The 16,292-nt window shown below is 31.8% G+C and overlaps 2 protein-coding genes across 2 annotated transcripts in view; both read right to left on the bottom strand.

Moving 5' to 3' along the window:
* The window catches only part of LOC106126368 (uncharacterized), a 59,756-nt gene extending 58,376 nt beyond the window's left edge, over positions 1-1,380 (bottom strand). The window contains exon 1 of the mRNA XM_013323995.1: positions 1,238-1,380. Within this exon, the coding sequence (XP_013179449.1) occupies positions 1,238-1,310 (73 nt within the window). The 5' untranslated portion in view covers positions 1,311-1,380. The remainder of the gene's footprint in view (positions 1-1,237) is intronic.
* Positions 1,381-5,871: 4,491 nt separating this feature from the next.
* LOC106126350 (glucose dehydrogenase [FAD, quinone]) lies at positions 5,872-14,315 on the bottom strand. Its single transcript, XM_013323971.1, has 6 exons — positions 14,215-14,315; positions 13,670-14,065; positions 11,127-11,351; positions 9,602-9,734; positions 7,427-7,546; positions 5,872-7,156 (listed from the first exon to the last, which is right to left on the bottom strand). Exons 2-6 carry the CDS (start codon positions 14,058-14,060, stop codon positions 5,917-5,919), a joined length of 2,109 nt encoding a protein of 702 aa, XP_013179425.1. The 5' UTR covers positions 14,061-14,065; positions 14,215-14,315; the 3' UTR covers positions 5,872-5,916.
* Between the last annotated feature and the right edge of the window lie 1,977 nt (positions 14,316-16,292).

The following is a 16,292-nucleotide window of genomic DNA, read 5'->3' as shown; positions in this document are numbered from 1 at the left end:
ACATAAATGAATAAATGTGAAAAGTATAATTAAGTAAGCTCTACCATTTTTGATCGCAATGTGGTTAAGATTTGTATGAGCATACTTGAATTGTTTCATCACAGGAATACCAATAAATTTCTTCGTAACATTCATTTGATTGTCTTCTATTTCAATCAGAAAGTAAAACGCAATCACTTGATGTGATGACGCATTATATTGTGAATGTGAACGAGGGAGATCGTTACTTTTACGTTTATGTTCTTATTTCACGAGCCGTACGATAAATAGCATCATGTGGCCATATAACTGTTTGCAGGTGACAGAACATAGAATTAATTGGTTCGACTAAAGTTAAAGCTATGTCCTAAGTTGTTATCGCGATGTTTGATGTAGCGATGACATAAAATTGTTAAGATACCGAAATGACCATCAATGAGCAATAAGTTTGAAAATACTATAAAGATAAGTGAAAATTATTTATTTTTTAAACTAGCTGGGGCCCGCGACTCCGTCTGCGCGGTATTAAAAAAACGTAATTAGTAGACCATGTATTCTTCCAGACTATGTTCTACGTCACGGCTATATTTCAGCCGGACTCGTTTAGTTGTTCTGAAGATATTTTCAAACAAATATCTATCCATTCACGTAAAAATGTGTATTGCATTGCATAATATTAGTAAGATGCATTAACTAAACGTGAGCTTCCACTGCCAAATAGACTCTACAAAACATATATTTTATGTTTTCCCAATGCATTATGTTTCTTTAATAGTTTTTCCCAGAAAATTGTACTCGGTATTTATAAAACAATCCGCAGCTTTTACTATTTTCATAAGGTTCTTATACACCCGCTTGGGAGTCTGGAACGAAAGAACTTTACGTAGCAAAAAATTCTTCGTGCATTTGAGCTTTTGTGCAATTGCATCAATTATTACAGAGATGTAGAGTTTAAAGTTGAGTATTTACATTTCAACAAAACTACAGACCGAAACTTTGTAGTTTCGTTTAAATAAAATATTCGACTTTTAAATAACCGCGAAGCAAAAAGAAGCTATATTTTATATTTCTAAAGTACATTCAAATTGTATTCCCACAATACTATTACAAACAGATGATTTAAAATAGTGTTTTTTTGTTTTAAAATTTTCAAACTATTTTAAAAGCATCTAACTTTTTTTTTGGGTGTGGTGGATGTCCATGAACGTCGATAAAAAAATTAAAACATTAATTTAAAAAATATTCGAACTCTACTCACCAGCAATAGCTCGTCCCAGCAGAAGAATGCTGAAGAAAATCGACAATAAGCGTTTGGTCCCCCGCGTCGCCATCTTGTTCTTTGATCACAACCAATATCAACTATCACTGCAAACCATTCCTAACTTACACATAACACTTATTAATTAATTAATTAAATTGAACACATCGTCAATAAACTCGTTCATTGATGTTCAAAACATCTGAATGTTTTCAAATTGAACATTTAAATATTCAAGAGCACATAACATAACACTGTATTTAAAATGAAAATTAATGACATCTATGGTATATACAAATTAATGGAGAAATGATTATAAATTAACACCATCAATTTCTAAATTTATTTTACTTTAGTATCTGTAATTTATTTTTATTTTTATAGGGACTTTGGTTCTAATGTTCTTGTCAGTCCCGTTGTAACAAAATGATGATATTAAGAGCAAGTATTTACAAATTTTTAATAAAGTAGGATGCTGCGGACTTTGTCAGCGCAATTATTCTTAACTAACAAAAGTCAATGTACACCGTATTGATTGAGTTCGTCGAAGGCAATCATGGTGGTGGTGATATACTTGGCAATTTCAATTTAACGTGACAGTAAGCGCATTATATGGGCAATAGAAGAGAGCGTCGTAACTCGTTCGTTTATGTCGTATTTCACGTCCTACGCAGTAATAGCTTCACGTACCAAGCGAAACCTCGGAAGGGAAGGTACGAGGTGGGTATGGACTCAACGAGATAAATAATAAAAGTATTAGAAATTTATCACCTCCGCCATCTTGATTCACGACCCAGTTAATGCTTGATATTTTAAAAACACAACGAATTACTTTTGCGGCGTTTCAAGAAGTTCGAAGTTCTCGTTAGTTAAGAAACGACCTTTACATTTATTTCGAAACGAAAATAGTTTTGCGATCGCTTTATTATCGACCAAATTGTCTTACTATTTTGGACAATTTCTTTAGCAACAATTTATCAATGAGATATGAATATCAATGAATCTTATGGTATGACGTCATTTAAATAATCGAATATAATATATATACATAGTGCACATAAATAGATAGTACATCTAAGTTCATACAATCGAATTATTCTAAAGCGATGTATTATCAGGTGAAACATTTTATTCAGTAAAAATATTTGGTTTAGTTGAATTTAACGTAAAATTACTTTAAGATCAAGTACAATTATGTAAGCATTTATTTTATTTTTGACGCTGTAAGTAAGCAAGCTCTGATAACCTTACTACTTACATTATTTAAAAAAATATTGTATGTTAAAATGTCCGGTTGTGACTTCTGATAAAGAATTGCTTAATAGTTTATTTTGTATAACTTCTGTTTTATAAAAAACCTCACGGCCATTATGTTGACAAATCGCTTTGATGAAGCTTATGAATGGAACGGAATTTATTACAGTTAATTTGATTTATTTCCTCCGCTTCACTCGGAGTCAAAAGCCCGTAACTTACTGCGTTGTAATAAATCTGAACGTTTTTTGATTTTCAAAAATTTTTCCCAATGTTTAGTAAATTTTATGAGATAACAAACCTAATATGTGATTTTAGCTATTAAAAAAAATTTACATTAAAAAATAGTAAACATTTTTTATGAAAGAAATAAATGAATGAAATTATCACCCAATTTTTTAAATTTAGAGTCGACCGAACATTATATTTAGTTTATGTCTATGTTTTAGTTATTTCTATTAATATAGTCTAAGTAGACTCTGTGATTCATGCGGATTTATTTTCTAAAGTAGTAGTATAAAAGATTACTTAATTAGCTGCAAATAAATACTAAAGTACTATACGTTAATCATTTATTAAATATTTGTAAAAACGTTGCAGAAAATATTTTTTTCCGTACCCATTTCTTTCACGTATTTCTATATACAACTGTTTTATTCATAACATGTAGGCAGTAGTTATTTTTCGCAACGACTAAATTGTGGGCAAAGTCCTTAGAAATATTTCCTCACAGTCGTTTAAATCGTTTACGGATTCTAACAGAAAATATAAAAGATTTTTATCCCAAAAGTCGAAACGTTTCGTAAGTTTTTGAATTATTGGTCTAATAAATTATCCTTTTACGATTGAAAATGTTTTCTTCAAAAATGTTTTTATATACCATATTGTATTCTAAATTTAAATAGTAACGAAAAGGATTTCTTGTGCCAATTTAGACATTAGCGGTGTTATCTATAGAAAATATCTCTTTCAGACTAGAGAGAAATGAAAGTAGTCGAGAAATACACCTTGCCTTTCTTAATTTCTGCGTATTTATTAATTATATGTACGGTAAATTAGTATTTTGATTTTAGAAATCTATGTTATTTCATAAAGAATAAATCTTGCACTTATGTCAAATTAAAAATAGTTTTACATAAATTTAATTTTATGTACATTTCATGTAAATGTAAATAAAATTTATTTAAATGTTACGCTTTATTTTAAATTGTTTAAAATAAATAGCTTATTAATTCATTTGCATTAATATTGCGAAAAGTATCATATTTGATTGCGATGAAATAATAATAAATGTTAAATGAAAAGCCCGAAACATGGATTAAAAGTTCAAAATTTTAACAATAATCCTTTAAAACTTACTACTGAAACTTAGCTCTAGCAGTTAGCCGGCATCGAAGTATTTATTTATCACGGAATAAATTAAATATTAACTTAGACACAACAAAACTTCACTTTAATTATAAAAAGACAATAATTTATGTGTGATAAATATTCCCTAAAACTTTTACCACTGTTAGAATATTTCACATAGCTTTTTTTGCTAAAAGCTCTATAACTTGCCTCACTTGTTGAGGGAGCGCGAGACACTTTCCCAACGTTCGCGCGCGCCACAGAGCGTGGGCGACTGCGCTTCCCGCCCATTCATTGAGCAACCTCGACTTTACTATGAATTCTCGAACCGAACTCATCTCACTGACATTCAAATATCATCCAGTTACTTGTATACTTTATACTTGTAATAAGCCAATTCTACGCCTAAATTAAAATTAGTTTATTAAAACGTTTCAAATATAGAAGTGATAATGGTGATGATGAAACAACCCTGTTTCAGTCAAGCAATTAGTGTATAACTTAACTAGCGTTGAAATAACCTCGAAAAGATACATATTTTGAAAGGGGGTCTATCAAAATCTGTAGTATTATGAAATCAATATTCACGCTGTACTTATTTCAACTTTTTCATTTGGAAACACGTATATAAAAACGTATTATAGTATTAACCCTCTTTTAAAACATAAATAATTAAATATTTTAACACAAGTGGTAAGGCATGTGGAAATTCACGGTGAGAGTTATCAATGTACGGAACCTAATTTCGAGACTAGTAACACAATAAGTAGTGGAAATTGAATCTATGCAGCGTATGTATCACTTCTGTATACTTTGACACAACTTGCGTAGGTATAAATTGCAAACATGTTTACATGTGTAACTAGATTAGTGTTAAGTTTAGTCCTAAGTGTAAAATTAACAATCGCAGTTTTATTAAAAAAAAAGGGTCTTGACAGACAGACGGACGGACAACAAAGTGATCCTATAAGGGTTCCGTTTTTTTCCTATGCGGCACGGAACCCTAAAAATCATGATTTCATTCATCATCATTACCATAGTACATCAACTTTATCAGCGTACCGGTACGCCTAATCTCTAATAATAGCAAATATACTTAATTGTAACTTTGCAACTCTTGCGTATAAGGTGTTAATTAGCACATATGTACATAAAACCGTTTACTGTTTATTAAAAAGTTTACTTAAGTCGTAAGAAGTTTTGAAGAAAGTTTAGAAAAATTAAGAACGAGTTAATAAGAAAATAATATAAAACAATTTTATGGATAGGTTAAATCTACGAGTCTTGACACGTTTATATATTTTTGCTATGTTATTTCGGTAGTATCTTATGAATGAGTGCGGCTGATAGGGTGTTGCTATTCAGAGTATGTAGGCGTAGAAGGCTCGGAGATTTCCGGAGGACTCCCTTTATGAAGCTTGTTGTTTGAATACCCAAACGATTACATTCTCACTTGAGGCTTATGTAGACGGTATTTTTAGAAGCTCGTTTTTTATTTTTATCTTAACAAACAATTTATGTAGTTTTGATTTATTTTGTATGAAAATTGTATTTTTTTAATTACCAGATATTGTTATGAATAGTAATTGAGTCCATGTACATTTTATTAATATAATAGTTTTTTTTCGTATTTATTAACGTTTTTTCATTGTTGATATTCTTTATTTAAATTTGAACGTAATGTAAGAATATTTTAGTTAAACTAAAATGAGTAGTATTTTTATTATGGTAATATTCAGAGACCCATTAATGGAACTCTACTGAGAAACCATTAATTTTCTTCGCGGAAACATGAGTTGCATAAAATACTATCTTTCAGCAAACCTTAAGGTATTGAATCAAGTCATGACCGCATATTTTTAAAGGTACCTTGTGATCCGTCGATGTATTTAACGCTAATAAACTGAAACAAAAGATCAATTAACAAAAACCTACGTTTCTTTTCAAATTTGTGAATTTATTTATACAGTAAACTCATAAAATAGAGAACACAATATAAGTAATAAAATGGTTAAAAAATAAAACGTAAATCGTTTATAATAATTTATTAATATAATGAGTAAACCTAACTAGTATCACACGACCACATTTGACCAAATCTTTTTAATCATATCGGCAGCCTTTTCGCCTATCATTAGTGCCGGAGCAGTCATATGCCCACTTATTGTGTGAGGCAAAACACTTAAATCTACAACTCTCAGTCCGTCTACACCATATACTCTTAATTCAGGGTCTACGATAGCTTCAGGGTCATTAGGAGGTCCCATTTTACATGTACCTACATGATGGTGGAGGGACACCACCATTGTTCTGATAGCACAATCCCAATATGAATCAGAACCAGGACCATGGCTTTGGCAATTCGGATATGATGGCAAGTATAGTTGGGCACCGTATTTCTTAAATGGCTCTGATTCTCCCAACTTAATAACGTATTTAATAGCCTCTTTCATTGTCTCCATATCTTGTGGATCAGTGAAATAATTACCGTATAATTTTGGATGTGAAAATGGATCGTTATCTCTAAGCTCGAGGCATCCTTTGGACTTTGGATGAAGAAGTATTGGAATAGCGGACCAAGTGTCGCAACCGTGGAGGCCGCTGAATGCAGTTACGTATGTCTTGTCTGATATTTTCAAACTTTTTCTAAATGCACCACCATTGTCCGATACTATAGAGCCACCCAAGTTAAGTAGTTCTACATCTGGTACTTTGCCATCAGAATGAGAAGTTTTTATATAACCTACAGCCTCCACTAAACCAGGCGTAGTCATCAATCCATCTCCGAATTGTAACCATTGCATTAGATTTGGGAGTGTAGCAACTTTAAGTTCTTGTAAACTAGCATTGTTTGAATTTAGTTTAAACACAATTCCCGGGAATGCTATGTGATCGTATAGACTCTTTCCAACTCTTAAATCACTGATTACTGGAATTCCTAGTACTTCTAATTTTTCTTTTGGCCCGATGCCTGACAACATTAACAGTTGTGGGGAACCTACAGCACCAGCTGCTAGAATGATCTCTCTACGACAACGTGCAGTGTGCTTGATGTGATTTTTGAGATATTCAACGGCATATGCTCTTTTGGTTTGAGGTTCAATTACTACTTTAGTTACTTTGGCATCAGTAAGTATGTGCAAATTCTTCCTTCTTTTATGAGGATGTAAGAAAGCTTTAGCTGCGCTCAATCTATGTCCTCTATTTTGTGTTGTTTGAACATATCCAAATCCGAGTTGATCTGGTGCATTGTAATCGATTGTCGGGTTGCCGTGCAATCGTCCAGCTGCGAGAAAAGCTTCAACTAGACCAGTCCTGAAAAATCGTAGAATCGATGTTAAATAAACTGAAAAAATGGGACGTGTCTATGCTGCCTTTTTCAGCTCGATCGCTTTTTTTTTCAAGCGATGAAATAACATTTCCTATCTATTGGTGAAAACGAAATGTGACAGACACTATAGTAAGATTCGTAAATATAAAAGATTGTAGGCACGTTATCATTCAAACCACAAATAGTCCATTTATACCTTATCAAAATTCGTCTTGATGCGTGGATAATTCTAGTGATTGAGTCTATTCACTCACCTGAACGGGACATTCTCGACCGTTAGCTCGCCATCACGTCCACTGTACGTAGCGTTTTTGTATTTTCTCAGTTCGCATCGTTCCGATTTCTTATAATACGGCAGAATTTCGTCATAAGACCTGCAATAATTATATACAAAAATTAAATTATACAGCGATCAAGTTACTACTTTTAAATTACTATTTAAAAGTTCTTATCCATATTATTAAGATGTAATAAGTAGGTTTTCGAGTTTAACTATCACTTGGGAGTTTACTAAATATTGATTTCAGTACCTTTAAAATTCCAAGTCGAGGAAATATTACTACTCGTACGATATGTTTGACCTATTCGTTACTATATGTTATAACAATGTAACTATGTAGAATAAATTATTACTAAGCTAGCTATTATAATTTCAAGTAAACATATTTTACGTAAAAAATAATTTATAACATTCTATAGTAGAAGCTATTTCAATTAAAGCCTTGTAGTCGCGTGTCTATATTTTATGTAGGCCTTTGTCAGATCTAATCAAAGTTACACGATTTCATGGAAACATAATTTTAAAAATAACACACAAACACGCGTATTATTATAGATAATCTTTTAAACAAAATGTTTTAAATTTCTTTCAGGAAGTGCTTTTGAAACACTAAAAATCAACTTTTACCCAAAATTAAAAAAGATTTTATCAAGTCTTATTTCATTACAAGTTTAAAATAAATTAATTTTAAACAAATTTATTTACTATGGCAACATTAAAGTTAATTTGGTGTTTAAAATATTACACGATTTAGAAGTAATTCATTTGATATAAACCTAGATAACGTTGAACGAAGTTTAGTAATGATTTATGGTTGAATCGAAATTTAGCCATAAAACTTCTGCCTCTTAGATTTAAGATTTATGTGTTCATATAAAGGCATTTAAGACTGCCGTTCTTTCTACATTTTGTTTTTATATCATAAGGTGGCAAACGAGCGAGCGGCCACCTGAAATCGCTGAAATAGCGAAGTGATCGTTGCCATAGACATACGCAATTGCATATGCGTTGCCTACCCTTAATCGACGGAGGAGAGAATGCACAGAAAGAAAATATTTTCCCTTTCCATGCACCCTCTTATCCGGAAAGTCCACTTCCACTTCCCATTCTTTCCTTATAAGAAAAAGGGTGGGAAGAGAAAGAGACTACATTAGCGTTAATCCTAGCCTATCATGATTCATGAACAATATCTTACATTTAAAAACGGTCTAATATCGTTAGATCTACAAGTTTGATCTCAGTGTTCTCGCAGCTCGTTTGCCCCCTTCTCATATAAAAAAAGTTTTGTGCAACTTAATTAATGGACAGACGTCTGTTTCGAAATCCTAGTCTAAAAATGGTGTGTATTTAAAATAAGGCGTAAACAAGTAATTTTCTAAATAAGGCTAAAACGAGACGTTTAATTCCATGAAATATAATTTCGAGATGGCACGACTTCTTAAAATGAAGACTCATCGGACGAACCCGGTCCATTAGCCATAATACCGGGAGCAAACACCGGCTTTACAATTCGGTATCAGATGTAGTTTGATTTCCAGCTTTTGAATATGAATAATTTATTGAATGGTACAAGTTTACTCTTCAATAAATAATTTAATGTTTTGGTTGAGAAATATTTAATTTATTACAGTTCATATCCAATTTGAAATGATTTTAAATACTGCCGTAAACTCCGTCATTATGTTATTGGTACGTGTAAATAACTTTGTAAACAAATGAGGCCATATCAACTCGACGTAAGGTTTCAGTACAGTTTTACTAACCGCGAATTTCTCCATCAAAATCTCTGTAAAAAATATCGTAATCCCTGTCATTATCTTTGACAGCACAAAGATATGTTTAGAACGTAGATTTTGAACTGAGAAACCCACGGTAAATGATTTCCAATATTGTTCTGAACAAAAACAAAATTAAGCCTTATCATTGTATTTTGTTTTTTTTTAGAAAGATTTCTTTGTTTGTATCAACAGTAAAGCTAATACTAGCAAATCCCAATTTAACTTTTGCACAAAGCACGTCTTGACTTAATAAGTAAGATACAGTTTAGACGCGCTCCCGAAGGTGTTATTAGAGAGCCCCTGGCACCGGTAAACGGGACTGTATAATAATATGCAAAGTGGTTCATGAGATAGGTAAGTTTCAAACGCACCATCCGTAGTTACCGTCGGCAGCGATTCTGTCCCAGTCCTGAGGTCGACCGCGGGAATAAATCATGTCGTTAACAACACTGCTGCCCCCTACAGCTTTGCCTTGGGGTGAGTAACAACGCTGTTCTTCACTGCCTATAATCACACGGAAGATATTATATAGTATATCAGGAAGTTTACAGAATATTCTATTTTAATAATGAGATATGCCTAACAATGATATCTGAATAGTTAAACACATAATTAATCTTTTTGTTTATCCGATTAATCAAGATTATCTCGTAATTTTCAACAACCTGTTTCGTCTAAATTGAGTCTAAATACTTCCCATTATTTTCTTACTACGTGTATTTAATTGAATTCTATTAACGCACAGTTATAAACTTAATGCAGGATCAAAATTGTATAGGTACTTGATCGTTTTGTTTACAGTACACGCAACTGCGTAGTTTTATCAATCCTATTTTTATTCGTTAATAAATTTCATTAAATGTACAGTATGACAAATTTCTTATTGCATTCCATAGTCATATTGATGTCCTTGCATGGAATTCGCAGCTATAAAATCTCCATAATAATAAAGCATGGGTTCAGACAGGACTTGGAAGTATAAGTTGTTTACAATTTGAATTCCTCGTTTCCGAACCGGTTTCTTTCTACTTTTAAATGACCATCCCAGTCTTTTTATAAACATAAGATGAAATTGCGACTCTTTTTATGAAATTCCAATTTAACCGCGCCCATAGTTGGAATAAGTGTAAATTATTTTACGTTCAATTTGAAGTAAGGAATTCTAATACTTATTACTTTTTATTACTTTGTGTTTGTAAATAGTTGAGTCAAGTTATTAGTGCTATTAAATTAATTGATTGTTATTTTTAAGATAAATTTAGTATTTAGTATTCATGTTTAACAATTTCATGCAAAATTCAAATGAAAAATAAGTACTTAAAAATATTACTATCCAATTTAAATGGTTTTTAAGAATTTAAAGCGCTATTTTTAAATAATAGTACTTTAGAATCTTCTCAGTAACAACGAGCTATCCAAAGTTTGTATCAATTGAGAGTGCTTATTATCTTTTGTTCGCTGTTTTCCTTAAGCGGTATAAATACGATAATAGGCTAACCTTGTTAACTAGCTTTAACCGGGAAAACAAACTGGGACCAATTTGGCTTATTTTTCGTTTACTTAACATCCTTTTCTTGCTTACTGTAGAAGATATTCTTGGTAAATAAATGTCGTTCTTTGATAATAACACTTTTGTTTATGTAAACACTCGCATCTGTTTGAGCAATATACTCGTACAAGTACTTATTAGCCGCTATAAGAGTGCTTCACATGCACTTTTCAATTGAGTAGCAGTATTATAATAAAAATCGACACCGACCATCGATATGTACCCATCGTCCTAACACAAACGCACAAACATCCACTCTACACGTTGGCCAACATGTTCGCGAATGGTGTTGGCCAACATGTTGGCGAATAGTGCTGGATAACGAAAAAGACGTCTATAAAACTTACCCAAGCACACTCCTGGTTGATGTTCCATAGTATATGGCCACACGTAATGTGTTAGTTTGATATAAGGCGCAAGGGCTGGTATATCTGACAGCAGCATCTCAGGTTTGCCAGCTTCAAGCAACAGAACAGTTGCTTTAGGTTTGCCTTCAGTGAGCCGCGCTGCTAGAACTGACCCAGAAGTGCCAGCACCGACGATTATGTAATCATACTCTTCCAGCAGTTTACCTAAAATATTAACTTCTTGTTAAAGATTCTTTTATACACAGAATTTTCTCAACTATAATAAGATTCAATAAGATTCTTTTATAAAATCACTTATGTATGATCGCAGTGATATAACTAAGGTGACCATGTTTTTTCCGTTTATCCGGATTTTGATTGTTTTATGGATGAACTTCTTTTTTATTTACAATGGATAACAATAGCGATATTATACTAACAATAACATTATTCCCGCCCATGACAGGACCGCGCCTAATATAGACCACGGAACCCCATTTGACGTTGTCGCGTCACACTTCTCTCGCTCCTTCTACATTTATACATCAATACATGCACATCGGTTTCGGGTCCTCTAAATAACGCTGCCACTTAGTTTCTCGTCATAAATTTCGTTTGTTAATCTTATTTCATCACAACATCTTCTAGTTTTTATTTTATCACGTAATTATTGAACAAAAATGAATATCCAGTAACATAAAGTATTTATGGTCACATTAGTATGCTTTATGCCATTCATCTACTATTGTAATAGCTTTGTTTGTTTTGCGTATGTATGTGAAAATTAAAGAGACTGTAAACAGACAGGATGCATGTGTAAATAATGTGAATAACGCTATACGACTGATTATTCACATATTATAAACATGCACTTGTCCAAGTTAAAACAACATAGTGACTTAATATAGATGATAAAAAAACTATAATACATTTTAAATAAAATTCTAAGCTCTAATAAAATTGTAGGTCGTATCAGAAAACCTAAAGAAAGAAGCATTCTTATATTAGGCGATTATTAACTCCTTATGTTAGTACTTTAATTTAGAATTCCTAAGCTATCACAAAAAATAGTTTACAGTTTACTCAACACCTTTATTGTTTTATTGAGAAATGAGTAGTATGTTTGTTATTTATTTGAATCACGAAATGCCTGTGTAATTCGCTAGGCTTTACTTATGTTTATAATTACGATATTTTACCTACATAAGGTAAAGCAGCTGTTAATATTGCATAAAATTATTGAAAAAAAACAGTGGTTAATTCTAATCATCCTAAGCAATGGCTTAAATAGATGCGATTTGTGGATTCATTGGAGTCATGAGAGAATCCCTCTCTTTAACCATTTCCAGCTGTCGTCCGCGACACCGTCTGCGCGGAATTATAGAGACCAGACCGTGCTCTACATCTATGTCAAATTTCAGCGAGCTCTGTTAAGTTGTTCTGGAGATACTTTCTAATAAACATCCATCCATCGATCTGAACATTCGTATTTTTCATATTAGTAAGATAAGATACGATACTAAGATATCAAAAATAGTATTTATTGTATTCTTAAGTTCCACATAAATCGCAACACTGTCATTTAAAACTTATTGTAAGAAAACAAAAAAACAAATACGTTGATTTAATACGCGAATATTGAGTGTAAATAATAGTGAATAAAGACAGTAATTTAACGTATATAATGAATCCCTTCTATGCATATCCGGTCATCATTAAAGCAACGTTACTCGCGAGCGAGAAACAATCAACAATTAATTTCTGTGTTTTGGCCCTGATTATACTTGAATAGTATAAAACCATTGTTAAAAAATTGTTTGAAGGTAAATTGAATCAGATTAGGTTATATCATATTGTTTTTTATGTTTTGTGAGAACATTAGATTATCGCTTAAATACATCATACATGAGAATAATCTAGGATTCACGATATGACCTCCTTATTTAATGGAAGTTTTACTGCAGTCTCTGAGTGCAGCTTCATTGTGTATTAATAATGAAAATATTATAAGCGTGTATTTTGTGCTTAATTAATTTTCACCATGTTTTTTAATGATAAGTCGGTAAGCGAATTAGCCGAAATAGCGTAGCGTAGAGACCGTAGACGTCCACAATTGCATATGCTATGTCTATCTTGAATCGACGAAGGATAGGCCGTACAGGTAAAGAATATTTCCTCCGTCTGTGCGCCCCATGTAAACCTGTCGCTAATCGCGTTCTGCGTCAAATCCACTTCCTATTTCCATCCTTTTATATATTAATTTTAAATTAAGATCGAAAATGAATTTCAAATTATAAATCTGATGAAAGACCGCCACTTTTTAACATTTTTAACGACATTTTGTTCACTGTTAATTATAACAAACTGCTGTGATGAATTTTTGTAACAAAAGCTTTTGAAAGTGTTACAATTACGTGTTCTTCTTACGTTAGGTGATAAGATGTTTGACAAATACAATCATTACATTGCCAAAAACAACCAGTGATACATTTTAATTTGATTAGATCTTTGCACATTTTATAAGTAAAAAAAGAAGCGCTTACCTTCTGGCAATTGGTATGAATCCCGTAGAAAATCGAAAGGATCTCCAGCTACATTGGGAGAATAATTAACTGACATTGTTTGCATCATCATATCGACAATTGGACTTTGTGGATACGACCAATGCAAAAACCTCTTCTCTCTCGGTTTAACATCTTTGTTTTCATTTTCATCAGTTTCATTTTCTTCATTTTCAGACTTAGTCGTACTTTCCGCAACATAAGGCCATAATATTCTTTCGTTTCTTGCACTTCCTACATCTGGGTTTGCAATATCATTGACATTCTGGTACGGATTATCCTCGACCGTGACAAATTCATCTTTGCCGATAATAGCACTTTGAACGTAACTAATATAAATGGTCACAAATGTGATCCACAATATTTTGTTCATTATTTCTGCAAGTAAATTTTTGATGATTATTCTTTTACGTATTTGCAGATGAATAAAGTAAATATCCATATTTTTTAAATAAAAAAAGTTTAAAAGAAATTTAAATATTATAAAAAATAATTCCTTTTTTTTATGAACCTATCTGAAGACTTACCGAAAAGGATAACTAAATTAAAAATATTTTTTATCTATGCGATATTTTGAAAAAAAAAAACTATTATCTAGCGTCGCGTATTCTCGACGAGCCAACAGCGAGTGATCGTTGTGAACTGACCGCGGCTTTAAACCAGCCTTGACCGTGCACTTGTATGTACCGCTAACTCACCGCAATAGCTTACAAAGAGGTCTCCGATAAGAGAACACTTTATTATACTTTTTTACTGGGTCGAGGTAATTGTATACTTAATCCTATCGAAGCTTTCTTACCGTATTTATGAATAGAACCATTAATTAACAAATTAAGATGCCTTATGAGAGCAAAATAGGCAAATTATTGTTAAAATTACTATGGGAAAACTTTTCTTAATTAAATTTTTAGACTGCGAAAAAGTTTAGCCGAAAGCTTGTAGAGTTTTAATGAAGCATTTTATTGTGTAAAGTGCTTAATATACTGATATTATGAACACCTTTTTAATTAAACAAGGATGAAGATATACAAAGGTAAAAAAAAACATTAATCATCTGTTGCTAGTCTTAAATCAGTGAATATTCATATCTTTTTAATGTTATTACTTTCCCTTCGTATGTTCTTAACCAATGTTTTTTTACGATTCCATCCTTTAAGAAAAGTTTATATATAAGTTATAGTTATAAGTTTAACATAAGTTTAAATTACTTTTATGGCATAAGGGTACATTGTCTTTCGATGGTACGTAAATTATCTGGGATGTACTAAATTCAATCTGTTTCTTGTGTCTGATTTTTTCAGTTTTTATTTTTAAACAAAAGTATATTTTTCAGTCATTCATTCTTAAGTGCCAGTATTTTTACATATCAAATTAGAAAAAAAAACTGATTTATAAAGTTAGTGACCTGAAGTTATCTTTGACTAGAGAGTTGGAAATTTGTATGTCATGATAACTGGCGGAGTACCGTAAGCTTTGAAGCAAACAGTTCTCTGCTAACGTGTACGGTACATACAAACAAATCACCTAATATACATATACACGTTATCGTCTACGCTTTCAAAATTGGCAGGAAGTTAACACAGTTTACAGTTTCTATGAAAGTTAATTTAAGGTAACTTTAGACATTACTAAGTGTCGCCCGCGACTCCGTCCGCGCGGGATTAAAAATAGATAGTAGCCGATTCTCAGACCTACTCAATATGCTCACAAAATTTCATGAGAATCGGTCAAGCCGTTTCGGAGGAGTATGGGAAAGAAAATTGTGACACGATAATTTTATATATATAAGATTGTTAATTCAATTAAATGTCGGAGAATCTAAGGTCATCGGAGGTCCTAGAAGATAGGAAAAAATTCTGATAAAGTTTTTTGAGTTTAATTTTTATATTCAGAAAGAAGATTACACAACCTACTTACAAGAGCGTATAAGCATATAAAATTAATGAAAAGTACAGTTATTATATATTATTATATATATTTAAAGAAGTATGTAAAAGAATATACGTTACATGAAAATACGTTTATTTATTGTTATATTCTCATGCTTATTACGAAGTATAAATTATAAGTTCAATGTAATGTTTGTGTGAATCGTACATAATGTAAATTCTCTTTGTGTTGTTTTATTTAACGAGTACATAACACCTTGTTACATAGCATTACGTCGAATTAGCATTAATGTATGAACGCACATTGCTTGACGTGACTCTCAAACCTATCGTGATTGTAACACGCTGATGTGTTTCCATTTGTATAAAACATGTTGTCCCTCTCATTCTTTTGGAAAATGAAGAAACAATAATAATGTTTTAAAACAAGTTAGTGTAGTGGAATATGGTTGCTCTTTTTTTGGTTATTTTTAAACTATACAGCGTGTTTTATTTTAATTACAATGCAAATTAAATTTAATAACGGACAAAGAAAAATATTCAGCAAAAATACTTCGTGAGGAATTTCAATCACAAAAAAAAGATTCGCAACGACTAATAGGATATCTGTATCTGTAAATTAATAGTAAAATGACGACTCGTGGGTTTCTGAGACCAAAATTTTTGTTTAAAGCAAATTGTTATCTCAGTTTTGTCAAAAGTAATGATGACGGTAA

Source organism: Papilio xuthus, unplaced genomic scaffold, assembly GCF_000836235.2.
Source record: "Papilio xuthus unplaced genomic scaffold, Pxut_1.1 DF828952.1, whole genome shotgun sequence".
NCBI lineage: Eukaryota > Metazoa > Arthropoda > Insecta > Lepidoptera > Papilionidae > Papilio > Papilio xuthus.
The sequence above is the reverse complement of the archived record's forward strand: the minus strand, read 5'-3'. Positions and strand labels throughout refer to the sequence as shown.

Bases quoted from the DNA above. Each gene is read 5' to 3' on its own strand.
- LOC106126350 (XM_013323971.1), bottom strand. From the start codon at position 14,060: ATGAACAAAATATTGTGGATCACATTTGTGACCATTTATATTAGTTAC. The intron at 9,735-11,126 runs GTAAGTTTTATA...GTGTGATTATAG, and splicing joins TCAACCAGGAGTGTGCTTGG to GCAGTGAAGAACAGCGTTGT. The intron at 7,547-9,601 runs GTGCGTTTGAAA...TAATTATTGCAG, and splicing joins GCCGACGGTAACTACGGATG to GTCTTATGACGAAATTCTGC.